The sequence below is a fragment of the Vanessa atalanta genome, chromosome 11, assembly GCF_905147765.1.
Source record: "Vanessa atalanta chromosome 11, ilVanAtal1.2, whole genome shotgun sequence".
Lineage (NCBI taxonomy): Eukaryota > Metazoa > Arthropoda > Insecta > Lepidoptera > Nymphalidae > Vanessa > Vanessa atalanta.
This window is the reverse complement of record NC_061881.1, coordinates 5,457,209-5,476,146: the sequence shown is the minus strand read 5'-3', so window position 1 is coordinate 5,476,146 and position 18,938 is coordinate 5,457,209. Positions and strand designations below refer to the sequence as shown.

The following is an 18,938-nucleotide window of genomic DNA, read 5'->3' as shown; positions in this document are numbered from 1 at the left end:
ATTGTACGAAAATGGTCAAACGATTTGACCAGTTCTAGACGTGTCTGAAAACGGCACGCATTAAGAGATGAGATCTTATAGTTAGGTTTGCGTGGAACAATCACGTGTGAAGGGGCACACCTCACGTCGGCATTCGTGCCTTAGATTAGATCGGAGTGTGCAGGCGACAACGGCACGCGACTCTGAGACACGTGCCGCACTGACAACAACCATTAGCAAACGTTGCTAAGAATCTAACTTGTGGTCTGAGATTAAGATTATTGCCAAGCGCAAGTAAATGACTTAACTCGAAATTCCTTTAAAACATTGATGGTCCTTAGATTATACGAAGCATTTCTTTGAATATATTCCGATAAACTCATATTGCAAATAAATAGCCAATCATTTTAAGGACTAAATAAAATCGTCCAATGCAACAATGTCCACGAAGAATAGAATTTTACAATAGCATGAAATATTCATAAAATAGGACCGCCTGCGACTTGAAAGAATAAGTGGCTAAAACGGCAACAATTGGTTGACTGGCACCTCTCTTCGTTGAGGGTATATGATATATATCTATATATATATATGTTATTCAAATAAGAATACATTTTATAAAAATCTTTTCGATCTATAATAATAATAATATTAATTTAGAATAATTGCCGGAAAATAATTCTAAAATATAATTGAAATATAATAATGTTAAATCTAATATTAGAATTATCTTATACACTGTTCAAAGCTATCCTTGAAAATATATACGTTTAAAAAGATCTTTTGCTTGATCAAGAGGGACTCGCGCAGTATCTTACTATGATTCTATTGAACGAATTATTCGATAGTATCTTATGTTCGGAATAGCCACAGGAATGAAATATGACTGCAGGCTTTGTTCATAAAATATGTTACGAGCCCTTAAGGTAATAAATAAGTATAATACTATAGTCCAAAAATAATTCATCCAAATGATAATCTTTTTAGTAATGATAACATATTTTTCATCTCTTTTAATATCATCCATTATTGAAGATAAAGGTATAATTAATTTATTAAACTTTGTATTAAAAAAAAAAAAAATTCGTCTATAAATAATAATTTATTTAAAAAAAAAAGTACTTCACATAAATTAATTGTAAGATTAGAATTAAAATGTCTAGTCAAAACAAGATCTATCTGTTCATAGGATCATCGTATTCATCAAAACAATGTTATTGTAGTTGCATGACTCCGCATAATCAAATATGCAGCATTTATCATCATGTTCGCTGTCAATGTGGACTTTATATTCTAAGCATGTTTATAGAAAATGGAAGTTCTATTAGTTTGGCATTTAAATGGCGCTATTGTTGCAGTAAATGTACTTTTAGTCTTTCATATACTTTCTCTAGTAAACGAAAGCGTTTAAGTTGTTATGATTTTAGTACTTTGAAGACACGAGGATATTTAGATAAGGCTTCCAATACTATAAGATTTATTTGTATGTGTTTAACTTTTTAACTGAATCAAGTTTGTTACGATAAGAGATACTTGCTTAGGAATTAATGTTCACTGTATGTAGTACAATTTACGAAGAAATTTTCCTACAAATTGAATACAGATAGAAGACGGTAGCTTTAAAACGACAAAAATTGGCATCTAATACGTGCAAGATTATCACGAAATCTTTTAGCAGTTCATAAATCATTCGATATAATCGGTGTGGCGATTTCAGTGCATTCACAACATATAATCGATTTTCGTTCATTATTATGGCGATTACTCGATACCGGTAACGGATATTCGTGGCGCAATTTGTGTACTTATTTGCATCGGAATCGTTGGGAGCAATCGCAGTCACGCAGACTCCAGTGCGAAAACAAACCCGGTTTACCCGTAAATCAAAAGTCATTCTTGTAGCGAATACGCTTTAAAACTTTGAATACATTAAGAAAGAATCGTGGACTGCATCAGTAAAGTTTATGTACGCTTTACTGAAATCTTTCATTACTTCCATCTGCCATAAAATAAAATACTCGAGTCAGTATTAATTTATGTTTTAAAAAGACTAGGTAGAAAAGACGTTTTCATTAAATACTTCTTGAAATAAAATATTCATAAGTTTAAAGAGTACATTTTCTATCTTAATTACGTATTTTATTATAAAACCACAAATTAATCATCACTGGCCATCTATGCCGAACATTGTGATTACCTCGTTCACACTACTCGATGGACGTGTTTTCCGAGGCACGATATTGTCAACATCGCCAACCAACTACAGAGAATTTCTCCAGAGAAACATTACACACACACATCAGCCCGCATTCGTCCACTGCTGGACATAGGCCTCTCCAAATGCACGCCACTGTGGTCTATCTTCGGCAACTCGCATCCAGCTCCTGCCAGCCGTCTTGCGCAAATCGTCACTCCACCGTGCCTGAGGACGTCCTACACTACGTTTGCCGAGACGCGGTCTCCACTCTAGAACACGTTTTCCCCAACGGTTATCGGTTCTACGACAAATATGGCCAGCCCACTGCCACTTCAGTTTACTAATCCGGTGGGCTATGTCGATGACCTTGGTTCTCTGACGGATCACCTCATTTCTGATGCGATCCCTCAGAGATACTCCGAGCATAGCCCTTTCCATAGCACGCTGAGCGACTTTAACCCGGTGGACCAGCTTTGTCGTGAGTGTCCACGTTTCGGCTCCGTATGTCATGACGGGTAGGACGCACTGGTTGAAGACTTTCGTCTTAAGGCACTGTGGGATCGACGATGTGAAGATTCGTCGTAACTTCCCAAATGCTGCCCAACCTAGCTGAATTCTTCTATTCAACTCATCCTCAAAGTTGTTTCTACCTAATCGCAATGTCTGCCCGAGGTAGACATATTTTTGAACAACTTCGAGGAAGGTACCGTGTATCGCAATCGGTTCCGGTAGAACATGTTCATTGAACATGACCTTGGTTTTATCCAAGTTCATCCGTAGGCCGATGCGCATAGAAGAATCAGCCAGCTCATTCAGCATCTGTTGTAGGTCCTGCAGCGTTTCTGCCATGATGACGATGTCGTCTGCGAATCTCAAGTGAGAGATGTACTCGCCATTGATGTTAATGCCACGCCCTTTCCAGTTCAGCGTCTTGAACATGTCCTCCATTGCATTAGTGAACAATATGGGGGAAATAACGTCCCCTTGTCTCACTCCTCGATGCAATGGTATAGGATTCGTTTGCCGACTCTGTACTTGGACGGACATGGTGGCGGCCTTGTAGAGACATCTCATCACTTGGATGTATCGCCAATCAACTTGGCAGCGCTGCAGGGACTCCAGAACAGCCCAGATTTCAACCGAGTCAAAGGCCTTCTCATAGTCCACGAATGCAAGACACAGGGGCCGATTATACTCATGGGACTTCTGTATAATCTGCCGCACTGTGTGAATGTGGTCTATGGTGCCGTATCCGCTCCGAAATCCGGCCTGTTCCGGGGGTTGGAATTCGTCGAATCTTCGCGCAAGACGGTTCGTGATCACTCTTGAAAACAGCTTATAGATGTGGCTCATTAGGGATATGGGTCGATAGTTCTTCAGCAGGGTCTTGTCTCCCTTTTTGAAGAACAGGATGACCACACTCCTACTCCACGCCTCCGGAGTTCTCCCTTCGAAGAGGACAGAGTTATAAAGCTTCTGGAGCTCCCTCAGTACGGGTTTACCTCCTGCTTTTAATAGCTCTGTTGTAACGCCGTCCTCTCCAGGGGCTTTTCCATTTTTAAGCTGTTTAAGAGCAATCTCGATTTCGCCAATACTGACTTCTGGCAGGTCTTCGGTGAAATGGCGTGTTAATGTAGCTCTAGGATCCTCATTTTCGGGATCAGGTCGAGATGCATGCGATGCGTATAACCGGCCGTAGAAGTCTTCTACTTCCGAAAGAACTGCCGGCTTGGAAGAAACGACTTCTCCACTTGCTGTGGTCAACTTCGTCAGGTGGCTTCTTCCAAGAGATTGTAAGAACACCTTAGACCCCCGATTCTGCTCGATGGCTCTTTCAATCGTAAGAGTATTGGAGCACCAGAGGTCGTGTCGTACGCGCTTGCTGATCTCTTGGTTTAGTTGCCGTTTCTCGGACGAAGTGACAGGTGGGTTTTCACGTCGTTTCTTCATTAGCCCTAAAGTCTCTTCCGAAAGTTTGGACTTTCTGCCCTTACGCTGCATGCTACAAAATCTCGTGCCTTCTTCCCTGAGAATTCTCACTACATTTTTGAGGTTCTGGTTTACGTCTGTTGTGGTTTTCACGGCAGCGAATCGGTTCTCCAGGTTTGACTGGAACGTTTCAGATCCTGCAATGGTTTGAAGCAGGGATGGTCGGAGTGTAGACTTCATCAGACGGACGCGCTCGGCCTTAAAATTGATATTCAGAGAGCCTCGGACAAGTCGGTGATCACTACCGGTATTGAACCTGTTGATCACTGAGACGTCTCTGAATATGTGCCTTTTGTCCGTCATGATGAAATCGATCTCATTTTTGGTCATAGTGTCGGGGCTTTGCCACGTCCACTTCCTTTGGGGCTGCTTCTTGAAGAAGGAGTTCATCAAGAAGAGCCCCTCTCGTTCGAGGAAGTTGACAAGCATTTGCCCCCTATGATTTCTGCTTCCAAATCCATGGGGTCCTACTACCGATTCGCTACAATTCTGTACTCCCACTTTAGCGTTGAAGTCCCCCATGACAACGTTGTAGTGGGTTTTCGTGGTGGAGTGGAGGGCTCTCGATATATCATCGAACATTTCCTCCACTTCATCGTCCGAGTGTGTCGAGGTCGGTGCGTACGCTTGTACCACCTTGAGGCTGTACCTCTCGGTGAGCTTTACAATGAGGTACGCTACCCTGTTCGACACACTGGAGATTTCCACAACGTTGTCAGCTAGGGACTTATTAACCAGAAACCCAACGCCTCCTTGGGATTGTTGGTCTACCTCTCGGAAGTACATTAGGTGGCCCGATTCGAGGGTTACGGTGTCCTCTCCCTCTCTACGGACTTCACATAACCCTAATATGTGCCACCTAATTTTCCCAAGTTCCACCTCGAGTTGCGCTAGATGCGAGTGAAGCCGTAGCGTGCGTCCGTTGTACGTCGCCAGGGTCAGTCGGTTGTGGTGGCCTCCCGTAGCCCGGTGATTCTTAGCACCCCCCGTCCCGCCGTTACCACCGTCGCCACCATGACGAGGAATAGCGGGACCGCCGGGAACTGGGGGCCGTGGCTTAAGTGTTTTCGGTATTTGGAGGTATTGCCCATAATCGCCACGCTGGGCAGGCGGGTTGGCGATCGCAGAACGCAACTTCTCGCACCGGTGACGCTGCTGCCCGTTACCGGCCTGTGGTATTTAGCTACGCCTATTTTTTGATGGTTATACCGCCATCAGTCGGTCGCCAGAGCCTCGTTTGCTGATCGGCAGGATGCACCACGGGCAGGTGAGGTTGGCTTGGAGCGCCAAGGTGTAGTTTGCGCCCCCTTACATCCCAACAACAACAACAAGAGAAACATTATATAGGTTTTAATATAAAATTTTAGATAATCATTCATTCTCTGTAACAAATTGATAATGTACTATGTTTTCAAAGTAAGAAAATTTATGTATTTTTTTTTTCAAATTTGTATTTTTTTATCTGTGAATGCCAATCGTCATATCTTTAAATAAATTAAAATTTAAGATCGTCTTCTTTTTACTGTAACAGTAACGGTTACGGTAGCTAGCCTTCTTGCTCAGTCAAATATCCAATCTGCATATATTAAACATTTAGTACCAATAAGCCATTGTTTATTGTTACTAACTACACGAACATATATTTCAGACGTGAATGTAATATGTGAAAGCATACCACATTGAGTTATCTATTACATTATTAGCGATTATAACTACATCGAATACTGTATTTCCGTTATAACTATTTTTAATTTATTTATTACATTTTATTAATCGTAAAACATGTAAAATAATTCCATTATAGTAAGATGATACTACACTTGTTTGCCCTGTCGTATAAATATTAACAAACCAGTAAAGCCGTGTCGTGAAAGTAATTTGAGATTATGGCCATTCAATTTCCTCATACAAGTCTTACTGTAATTATTTGCCAGTCATCCGTGGTCGAATCCACAAATTTGTTTAGACATCCAGTTCTTGTCGCTTTTTTTTTAATTGATCAATTTCGAGATGTCCACACTGCGGGTGGCGATTCATCGGTTTGTCATTAGCTCGCTCTCGGCGGGTTCCTTATTTGTAAACGAGTATACAACCGGTAGGTAGGTTGAGGACCTATGAGTCCCTGACAGGACTATCAGTCAAACATATTGCAAAAGTGATTTGCTTGATTTGTTATCAACATTGACGAATGGTTTCTAGCGTCACTTAATATTTATATATTCATTGTTTTGTACGTTCTTCATCTATCTATAATCAGGTAGAAAATTTACTAATGTTGTATTTTAAAGGGTTTATTATAAATAAAAAAAAATGATCAATATGATATTTGGCTTGTCTCTGGTATTAAATTTCCATTCAATTTACAAACAAAGATTTATACAGATTTATACAGAGTCAAAATATTTTTTACTCAATAATACGGGATCAATGAAACCTTCTTAAACAATAATATATGCATATAAATATATCCTTCTAAGAAACAGAATCGAATTCTGGAAACTTTAAAACCGGAAGATACGTGAATTTTTATTAGTGTTTTCAAAAACCGGATCGATTTCAATAACTTCGAAGTGAGAAGATAATAAAAAAAACATCGACCATAAATTATTTTAAGTTATCGTAGTAAGTTAAAATTATAAAAGTAAAGTAACAGTTTGTAAATGACCCACGGCTGGGATAAGGCCGCCTTTCCTTTTGAGGAAAAGGTTTGGAGCTAAATGCACCTCGTCGCTTTAATGTGGGTTGTTGGATACACATGTAACAGAATGTCAATAGAATTGGACACATGCAGGTTTCCTCGACATGAATCCCTTCACCGCCGAGCACGACATTATTATAAACATAAATTAAGCATATGGAAAGTGTGCTTGCCTGGGTTTGAACCCGCAATCATCAGTTAAGATGCACGCGTTCCAGCCACTGGGCCATCTCTGCTCATAGTAATTTACTTACAGTAAATTTAATTGTTTCCGTATTTACTTATAAATTACTCAACTGTTTGATGAGTTAGTTCGACCGGAACCGGAGTTAATATGAAAATTGATATTGGCACTTGCTTTAAGCTGCGAAGCTAGTTATGGTATTTTGTTTAAAGCATTTGTTATATTTATATAGTTTTTGGTATACAATTGAATATATATAATATATCTATGAAAAAAAAAATATTGAAAAAAGTATGTGAAATCTACGTGAGATTGGTACATCTCAAACGAAACGAAAGCGAAAATTCTGTAACTGTAAGTCGTCTGTATATAAGTCGATAAATCACAGTAACTAATTTTATGGTTTTAATACAAACATAAATTCAAATACATAACTGTATAAATCCTTACTATTATAATAAATGTCGTACTACTTAAGTTAATAGATTACATGTAATAAAACTTAGCAATTTACAAACGTAGGAAATTAACCTAACAAAGAACGTGACTTATTTGTTGTTGTAATTTATTTATCGGTTTGGTTATAAAGGAAAATATCGTGATGAAACCAAGATGAAGTTCTACTAAAAGTTAGCCGTAGTGTAACTATGAGGAAGAATAAGCTTCCAAGTTTTTTCTTAACCAATGAGGTCTTTTCCCAGCATTGGGACGCCCGAGATGTGTAACTGTGTTTCATTGTAATATGAGTGTAAAGTCTACCTGTATATACGGTACATGAGTAATACTCATTAGTTTTTCAAGCGTCAAACATTAATATAAAATTTATGCGCATGGCTTTGTATAGAGTGGATTATACTTCTTGTAGTGCTAGTATTTACAGGCGAAAGTGGACCACTACTAAAATAAGTTAAATGCCTTGTCTTCAAATCTCTTTAAAAAATCATCTCTTTTCGCAATACGTATTTTCATCACCACAAAAAATAGATTTCCCATTGAATATATTTTAGATTAACATGCAATGACAGTTGAAAGTGACAATACACGGTTAAAATTTATAAAAGGCACTGATCATCAATAAGGCATAAATGCAAACGTTCAACTACCTAAATTAAGATCGCGTAGCGGTTCAGTAATAATTCGTGAGTAATAAATCGCATTGCACTATAAATGTGCGAATAACAATAATATACAAAGAAACGAGAGTTGAGTATTCGCGCGAGCCGTCGGAAGTGATGAGTTAGATCACGAAGCAGACGCGGACGCGCTAACAATCCACTAATAGGGATCGTGGTCGTGACCCCGCCTCCCGTGCTCGACAATATTATCCCAACTGACGGATACTATTATTGCACTCGAAGAGTGCACACTTTAGATTTTTTAAAGTTCGACGTTTTAAACGTCATCAAAATGAAAAAATAATAAAATAAATAATTTAATTTGATGTACAAAATAATTTGATACGTTAATATTGGTACATTTGTATTTTTTAATATAATATAATTTGAATTAAATTACTTTTGTACCATATTATTTTTAAAAATTTAATATTTGTCTCACATCTTCACAAATCGAAGATTTATAAATTCATAATAAATCTGTAATGTGCGGTTTGAATGATTGTAACTGAATATTTTTTATAGTATTCGAATGTTATTGCGTTTAGTATTTTGCGTTGTAATACTAAACCACATTGCGCAGTTGATCGTAATAACAGGGTAATGTTTGATAGTGAATATTACATTACAAATTATATTGTATAGAAGAAGCAGATATCTTAAAGGGAAATCCCAAATTTTAAACGTAATGAAGATATAAGAAAAATTAAGTCTGAGTAAAAAAAATTCAACTTAATTCAAATAAATTAATTCAGTTGTATTTTTTAATCAGGTTTATAATATCAATGTCCTAATTATTGTAAAAACTTAAAATTAAACTTTGTTTAATTATTTAGATTATTAAACTCTGATTTAATTAGGGGAGCAAATATTTCATAGAGCCGTGTTATTCGGCTCAAGTTTTATTTTATTATATATATATAAGAAGTCGAACAAAATACATATATATTTGTAATTTGAACCAAATTGTAAAGTCAATAATGTAAATGAGAACAGTTTCTATATTCTTTTATCCTTTATAGGAACTTATCTTTCGAGAAAGAAGTCTTTATTCAAATAAATACATCTAAAAATAAGCAATAAAATATGTATGGACAACATCCATATAAATTTTTAATTCGAAACGAGTGAAAGGCGTGATTGTAAATTATTCCAAGTTTTATTGAAAACAAGTGATGACAGATTATGTTATGGATATCGTGTCATTTGAAACAATCGTCACTCACCCTTAGTCTCTGGTCGCCGACCGTCCACACGCGGCTCGCGAAGTCGTTGGAAGCTCCCACGATGTACACGCCGGTGGCGTCGAAGTCCACTGACATCACGCCCGCGTTGGACCCCACGAGCGTCCCTTTGTTTTCTATTAGGCCAGCTGTAACAAATTATGTGTATTATAAAATGTACAAACATACAAATAGAAAGTTTAAGTAGAATAGTTACAGTCTAAATTTGTATTTTTTTCTTGTAACATACTAAAACCTAACCTAACAAATAGACGACCCACTTTAAATAAGTATAGGTATTTAAAGTATAGTTATTTAAAGTGGGTCGTCTATTTGTCATCATTAGTAATTTTGTAATATATATTTTATTCATGGTTGCTAATTGATGAAAAATTATGTATACGTTTTAATATAAGACGAAAGTAGCATTATTTATATTCATTCGCAATGGAAGAACAGGATCTTTTCCATGACAAAGTTAAGATATACGTATCCCCAAACTTCTACGTGATTTGATCTGAGTAACAAACGTAGAAGTTAATTATGTAAAGCATCCTGAAGGAGTGTGCGTAGAACTCAAGAGGCACCTTCGAGGTGATGGCATATATAGAGATCAATAATATGAATTTTGTCTTTTTTAGTTACACCAATTTCAACTGGGTGAGAAACTTATGCTTTCTGATTTCTACTATCGAAGACCTAATACATGCGCTTGTTACCACGTCAACAGTAAGAAAAATTGATTACACTGAGTATAATGCATTCGACTAATTAATATATGTATCACTCACGTTTGGAAACGTCCCAGAGTTTGACTTTCCTATCAGCTCCACCGGTCGCTACAAGCCGGTCTGTCGGGCTCCATTTTACGGCATTTACTTCACCGTCATGCGCGTCCTAGGCAAAACAATTATAAATACATTACGAATGGACAATATTATAATTAAACATTATTAAGTTTTATCCCATTTGTTGTTTGTATAATTGCTAAATCTCCCGTCGGTTCTACTCATAAAATCCACATTCCGATATTTAATGGACACGGTAGATTATAAAATATTGTCTTAAAATTAATAGACTTAATGGCTAAGGTATAATTATATATCAATTTAATTTTAAATATTCAAATGAGAATTATCTTTAAATTTACGGCTAATTTTAATCTATATACATATATGTAAACAGTTCAGATTCTTTTTCCGCTCATTTTGCTCAATCTATTTATTTTTGTCTTGTGCACTATAACTCATCAAAAAATTTAGTGTTACCAATTAAAAAAATAAAAATAATAATGTTTTTTTTTTTATCCATGTATAGATAATTACACTATTTATATAAATTGGTTAATTAATAAAAATGCGATCTATAAAATAAACAAGTTATGATACAAATTAAATACTTTTCACCTATTTCCAGATGTTTAAGTTAATACGTTACGCCAAGATTAACTATTAACTCGGGATGATAGAGTATCATCCGTTCACTCGCAACGGTACTTTATCGTTTAACGATCAATCATTGACTTATCTAATATTCATTATAATATGTTTACTTAACAAGAGTACATTTAATATATTAAACAGTTATTCTCAACACGTCTTATGAAATCGATCGTTTATTTTTATTTGTAAAGTTTTACGAGCAAATATGAACTATTGTTATTTAAAGAACCCCGCTATTTACATCGTATAAATTGATATATTTTCCATAAATTATTATTTGTTATTTGAAAAATTGCTGAAATAATACTCTCATGAGTAGCTTATATTCTATCCACCACGCAGTTCCAATGCGTGTTGGATATACATCCGACATGGCAGATTTTCATTCGGCACAAGCAGTTTATTATCACGTTTTCCTTTAACGCCGAGCACGCAATGAATTTGAAAAACAAATTATAAGCATATAATAATTGGTGGTGCTCGCCCGGGTTTGAATCCGCAATATTCGGTTATAATTAACGAGTTTACCACTACGTCATTTTTTATTTATCTGTATATGTAACAAAACTAGAATACAGTGTCAAAATAATAATTTCTGGTCATATTGAGAACAAAACAATGTGATAAAAATTATGAACTCAACGTAAAAGCATTAAAAAAACAATACGGAATATTATATTTGTATGCGCAAGGTATTTTCTTTTCTTCATCGTATTATTTCGGTGAAGTTTGGGTTTGAAGGTTTTAGAGATGTAAAGATAATAAAAAAGTGCGTATACGTATGTATGTTGAGTGAAGTTACAAGATTGATAGTTAAGTCTAAATTAATGTTAACTATAAAGTTATTTACTTTTGGTTTTCTTCCATTCCTAGACTTTTCTTCTTTGATAAGTGAACATACGCATATGTTTAGCTAAATTTCGAAAATAACTTCGTAAAATAATACACTTAGCGTGTCAAAGTATTACAGTACAAAAAGGACAAACGATTGAAATTTAAAATGAAATTTATAATTTAGATAAGCATCCTTGCGTATTCAAAGATACTTTAATGTTAAAATTTTACCTACTACTACAAATACTTCATTATGCAACTTTATACGCATATTGTAAAAAAAAAAATAATAATGTAAGAAATAGTTTGAGATTCATAATTTTTTAATATTACCATGAAAACATATACTAAACGTAAAAATTCGAATGTCATATTAAAATAACGTCGATTAACATTTCATTTCTTTGATAAGATAGAATCCGATTGCCATTATATTTTGTTATGTGGCAACACATTTATTGATTTTTGTTTTGGGTAACGATTAACAAACCCCAAAACAAAACGGTAAATGAATTGTCTTATATTTTTAAACAAAGCGTAATTTCAATTTGAAAACGATTTATTTAACATTTCGTTTGAACGCAAACTATGTAACAAAACTAGAAGATTTTGAGTTTTTCCTTAACAGAAAAACGATAAACTTACAAATCTCAATGCCACCTTAGTCGGTAGTGACGTCGCGTAGTAAGGCAGGGAATCCATAATTTTATCATCTGTGCTACCTCCAGAACCACCACTACTTCTACTGCCGCCTTCTCTGGCCGCTTCTTCCAATTCTTTGCGAACTTTGTCACTTTTTTTCCTGGAAACAAAACAAAAACTATACACTATACACTTAAAATATATATTTCCTATTTTAAATTTTCTTCCGTGCTTAAGCTTCTGTACAGGGATTAAAGGGCCATTCCTTCACGTTTTTCAGATCGTTTTAAACCGCAACCGATGCTTATATCCTTGCTTATCCAGGCATCCATTTACTTACAAAACGGTCATAACCTTAATACATCTCACCTTTATTTGTATATCACCGAACAAATGTGCGAGTTGCACGTGCAATAATACCATGCAATATTAAAAATATACCATGCAAAATACAAACTGTCCATTAACAATCATATCTTAAATATTTACAATGATAACTTTAAAATTAATGTTAATCAACCCAAAACTTTAATGATATTGAGTTTAGTAATAATGATTAAATGTTTAAAAGTGTTTGTTTCTTTATATAAATCTGGCTAACTGCGGCTTGTAATGTCTGTTAAATAATAAAAAAAAATCATAAGACTCCCACCTATTTTACTTTGATGGTATTACGCCAGTTACTTCACGCAAGTGCCAACAACAACTATTGAAAAATACAAACCAATCAGATGGGAGATGCGTACGCAAATAATAAGCAATCTATATTTTTAAACAATAACAATTGTAAATTGAGAGTTTTTGCAAATTAACATCTTTATGAAATTAATTTATAATTTTATTATTTTATGAAAAATCTATTAAAAGATTTAAACAAACACTTTTAAATTTCCATTTATGAAAAATCTGATATACAATCTCTCTCAAATGTATCTTATTATTAATATGTGCGTCCCGAATAATAAATACTATATTACAATTTTGTAATGTATGTACATTGTACATAATATAAATTCAAATTAAATATATGTATTACAATTCTGATTAAAACTTCACCATAAGCTATATAAAACTGATATAAAACTGTCTAATTACATATTATTATCTTGAAACAATTTAGAAAACAATGGAATTGTTGTGTAAATTAGGTGAATATATATTTTCAAAATTTAAGTAAAAAAAATCAATCAATTATAAAAAGAAACGATTACACAAAAAAAACAAGTCAAAAAATTTTGAAATAAAAAGCTGTAGATAAAAGATAGTACAAAAAAATCGTAAATGCATCGTCCGTTGTAGCGCAATGATAAGTGGGGGAAATTGAAAAATGAGTCAGTTTCAGAGTGCAGTTAAGACATATATGGGCCGTCGTTATGAAGAAATAAATGTCCTTATAAACGCCACAATGCCTTCATACCACCAAGACCTCATTCACATTATCTCAAACTCACCCGAAACTAACTCTACCAAACGTGTTGATGAAAAACGCAGTAGGGTTGCTTGACCTGTTGAAAAAAATTAAACAAAAGGAAGCAAAAAAAAACATCATGTACAATTATGCAAGCTTCTAAGGCTGCGCTAACACACGCATAGACCATTCTATACATTCAACTACGTTACAAAAAACAAGTAATATTTTTGTTATTGAACGGTGCCATTTATAAAGTACAGTACCATTACAGTGAAGTAATAAAAAGCTTAGCAAAATAGAATTCGACATGACCGAAATTTTAAATACTCATTCTATATTTGTTTGTAATATACAATACATTTTCTCTTCAGGGCAATGTAAAAATCTTAATAAAATTCGTATAGAATATGATTCATTAGTAACGAAAAATATTTTAAGGAATGTAATAAAAAAAAATTAACAACACAATTTCAAATCTATAAAACCTAAGTGCGTTTATACAATTATTGTCATATTTTAAATTGCGTTGAAAATATTCTATTAACAACTATGGTACAAACACCTTTACCCAAACCGAATTAAATATAAGTTTAACAAAAAGCCATACAACTTTATAGTTACAATCAACACATGAGAAAATCTTTTTTTGGAATTATTCTTTTTTTTTAATTTAATTTAGATACATGCAAATGATAATTGAATGAAATTAAACAGGCGTATTCTACGACTCTTAAAAACTCCATAGATAAAATAAATAATATTAATCTTACTTTAGGAAGTGTTCATTTCGTTCGTTCATTTTGTCCGCATCTTTAGCTTTGTATTTAATGAGTCTTTCAACAAGAGAACGATTTTCATCCTGTAATTAGAAAAGTACGATAATCCAATTTTGGTATTATATAATAAATCAATTTAAAAAAAAATAGTTTTGTACACCCGGCTGGAATTAAGTTCATTCGATATATATTATATCACAGTTTAAATCCGAACACAATAAAATAACTGGAGAGAAAAAAAATATTTTTATAAGTTACTAATAATAATAATTATTATTATTTTATTAAATATCATAATAAAACACACACACTATAGCGAGTGTCGTAGCGGTCAAATTCCTTCACTTATTTTGGCTTAGCTCTCATTCGCTGAATGTCTGGAGTGTAACGTGCGATAATGAACTTCTTTTTTAAAAAATATGTTTGCACTAAACTATACCGGGTTGGATAAATGGTATCCAGACTGACCGGTGTTAAATTTTCGACTGAAGGTGTTTGCAATTTCATAGAAGTTATAGGCGTTTTATATATACCGATAATCACATGAGGGCTATATGTATACAGGCTGCTCCATTTAATCCATCTTATAATAATAATAAAACGTAATAACGTAGAAATGCAAATTACGCAAAAATAAATACAAAATATACTCATTCCATTTTATGTGGCTTTAGTTACTTACTATGTATATTAACAAATGTTAATATATATAGCATTAGTTAGCATACAATGTTGAGCAGGATTAAATGCATTTAGGTACGTATTTAGGAAATATATTGTCCCTTTTCTAATATTCCTTTCAGTATGTATTTTAATGGTCATTTTGGGCATGGGCAAAACCCACTCTATATAACTAAGTCGGTACACATGCGAGATACAAGCATGATAGTAATAAATTGAATTAAATATATTATATTTCTACTACATATATTATATATTGCAAAATTACATTAAGGTATTATAGTCAACTTATTTCAATATACTAGTATTTTATAAAGATAATTATTGAATATACAAAATAATTAATATTTATGAAATAAGAATCACGCTGAACATGATGGACACAACCGCGAATTGCGTTGGCATGTTGCCACGAATGAATGATGCAATAAAAATTTGAAGATTCAGTGGAATAGTTTGTTTCCAGCGATATGTATGTACTTTCAGTATAAGTACTCCGAACGAACACAAGCGTGCAACACGATGTGTAAATGTTTCTCGTAAAGACATGATATTTAAAACATTTTCATTTCGCCTGAGCTTTATGTTACAATGTTTTTCGTTTGTATTTTCTACGAAAACCCATAACAAAGCCAGAAATATTACATTCCGCGTACACAGATACACATTTAGTGAGTTAAAGAATATGTTATTTTAATCTTCTCACGCACATAGCAACGAGGTCGTTCATTCATGATGCAAATAAAAACTAACCTCGCGCTTTATTACTTCCTTGGAATTTAAAATAGATAATCATTATTAATTCATGTTAATAAGGAAAGATTTATAAGGAGACTAGTATTATTAAACGCCGAATCACAATTCTATTCATATAAAATTAAATAATTAATAACGTAATTACTAATAAATTTTATTTCACTTACTGATATTATGATGATACAAATTAAATACGATAATTTGTTTTAATAAATTTAAAAAATGATTTAAAAAAAATTACTCTCTTTTCATGTTCATCCATGTTAAAACTTATTGCTCCTCATCTATATTATACATTACTACCAATTTTTTCTATAAATCATATTCAAAACAAAAAAAAATTCAAATCAAATTGATAGATCCCGAGATTAGCATGTTCAAGCGAACAAATTGTTCAGTTTTATAATATAATTATATACAGTAAAAACCTTCAAAGTATTTTAAAAAAATCTTCTTATAACCAACCCTATTGAGCAAATATAAACATTAATTATGTAAGCTGAATATTCATAATATGTTTCTCTTGCAAAGTAATGATGCCTCAATAGAGTTCACAAGGTTATAAGAATAATTAATATGACTTTTACCTGGGATTTCCTTAATTTGTCTTCGATAGCTGCGAAAGCAATTTGTAATGCTTGATGTTCATCTCTTAAGACTTGATTCAATCCTTGTAATTCAGCCATATTTGTTTCATACATTTGAATCTCTGCTCTAAGTGATGCTATTAATGCAGTGTTTTCTGAAATTCTAAAATATATTCCTGATTAAATTTTAAGTAGTAATAGTTTCTTTTGAAATATATATATGAAAATATTATTAATTTGTCAAATTAACATGAATATGTTCAAATATGAGTGCCAACTTAGTTTTGAGAAATAGGTTCTCTCTTATGTAGCTACTCATCTTTTGTAATGATATTGAACATCAACATTACTATACAAAATACATATTGCACAACCAACTTTTATATAAATTTATTACTTATAATTGGAAATATTTGAATGAATATAAATTGGTTACTTTGATAAAATATAATCATTATTTAATGCAATATATAAAAAAAAAACAATTGAATAAAACCTATTTTTTTAATTGACTGCCCAAAAATAGAGTTTAAAGTGTTCAAGGTTTCTGTGTATCATCATCAATCAATGAATTTATTTTATTCCACAATATTTTTTATAATCTACAGTATATGGTAAGAACTCTCAGATCATCTAAAATGACATTTGCTATAAGTGAATTAATTCAGGATAGCTGTTTTAAAATATTTTAAGGTTAAAAATACTTTATTTCCAGTCACATTTATTTATTAATTATAAATGTAGTTTTGTCTATGTTTTTATTATTTTTCTTTGACAAATTTGTATATATTCAAACACAAACAAAACAAATACTTAAAAATTAAATTAGCTTACATTATATCTTTAGCTTGCAAATTCTTTTCTAGATCATGCGCTCGTGCATTTAGGTTAATGATTTGCTGCGCACTTTCTCCTCGCCGCCTGTGCATAGAGGTGAGTTCCTCTTGCTGGGAAAGAATCTTTTGCTCTAAAGCTTGTATCCTTTCATTGGTCACTCCGCCTGAAACACATGTGTAATTGATCTATTTTAACCAATATAGTTTAAGTAGAATTAAACTAATATATATTATACATTATTAAAGGGTTCTATGTATATCTATCCAATCTGCTATGCTTAGTATACTATTCTAATGGTAATTTGACAATTACAGTTTTAAATATTTTTGGGAATGTACTTTCTTGATTATCTCGTTGAAAGTTATTTCCTGCAATAAAAATTCCTATAATATATTGATTTTTGGTATTAGCCACTAAGCCAAATTTCATTTAAATCTTTCTTTTGCTTATGTATGTGATAAAATATTATATAGATTGTATATACATCTTCACAGGAATCTAGATGTTAATTCCATTTTGTCAGTAAAATTTTAAAGAGTTAAATTAAAAAATACACAAACCTCCACTAGATAATACACTTTCTGTGTTAGAATATCTTATTCTTTCATTTAATAAAGTGAGCTGCAAGTTTTCATTTTTTAATGTGCTAACATTATCAAAGAGTCGACTTTCTGAAAATAAAATAATATTTTTTTTACGGAATGTTATTAGTTCAACAATATGAAACTAGTTACAAATAGCTACTATAACACAAAAAATAAACAGATTTATCAAAAATAGTCCTGCTTATCATTAATAATATATAAAGGTAATTAGTCAAGATAGTGTTGTAAGTATTTCATCTTAATATATTAGCATTATATTATAGCAATAAAAATGACAATAAATTTAGACAAAGACATACTTATCTATAGGTTGTGTTACTTACGAAAAGTTATAATATCTTGGAAGGCTATTGTTTCTCGCTTATTACGAGACTGCAATTGACTTATTATATTATTCTTCCAATCTCCACCTTCCATTTTAACCCAATATATTTTTAGATCAATTTATTAAAATATATTTTCAAAGTTTTTATATCATAACAAACAGATGTCATTTCAAACCCATAGAAACACAGATGAAAATATGTGCACTTATGTATAAATCTTCGCTCACAGAATTATAGCAATATAAACGCTTCGTTTCTCTTTCAATTTTTATGTACTAAATAATCATTAACTAATCAGTTCTACAAAAATTATGTATTCTTCACTCGTAAATAAACTTTTGACAATGTGAATATGTCATTTAAATTACTCTCATAATTAAATGTCAAAATCATCTTGAATTGGACTCGAGGATATTGTGATAACAAAGATTATAGTTTGTCTATGATTTTGAACTTTAACTTTTAATATTTAATTAAAGTGACAACATATTACCAAATATTACTACCATACTCTACTAAATTTCAAACGAAGTTATGATAAAGTATTATTTGAAGTTCTCGCTATTAAATCTTATGGACATAACTTCGTTACGACTAAGGTATCTTATTAAATAAAATTGTTATATATAAATCATTTAATTAATTATTTTGGCAGT

At 32.8% G+C, this 18,938-nt stretch overlaps 1 protein-coding gene across 2 annotated transcripts in view; it reads right to left on the bottom strand.

Moving 5' to 3' along the window:
* The window catches only part of LOC125067198 (autophagy-related protein 16-1), a 130,607-nt gene extending 111,996 nt beyond the window's left edge, over positions 1-18,611 (bottom strand). Inside the window, exons 1-9 of one of the 2 annotated variants that reach the window (XM_047675644.1) lie at positions 18,280-18,611; positions 17,912-18,022; positions 17,349-17,514; positions 16,515-16,677; positions 14,485-14,573; positions 13,755-13,808; positions 12,307-12,463; positions 10,177-10,282; positions 9,389-9,534 (exon numbers count right to left, since the gene is read on the bottom strand). In XM_047675644.1, coding sequence (XP_047531600.1) covers positions 9,389-9,534; positions 10,177-10,282; positions 12,307-12,463; positions 13,755-13,808; positions 14,485-14,573; positions 16,515-16,677; positions 17,349-17,514; positions 17,912-18,022; positions 18,280-18,373 — 1,086 coding nt within the window. In that variant the 5' untranslated portion in view covers positions 18,374-18,611. The remainder of the gene's footprint in view (positions 1-9,388; positions 9,535-10,176; positions 10,283-12,306; positions 12,464-13,754; positions 13,809-14,484; positions 14,574-16,514; positions 16,678-17,348; positions 17,515-17,911; positions 18,023-18,279) is intronic. The other variant, XM_047675645.1, reaches the window with a different exon arrangement.
* Between the last annotated feature and the right edge of the window lie 327 nt (positions 18,612-18,938).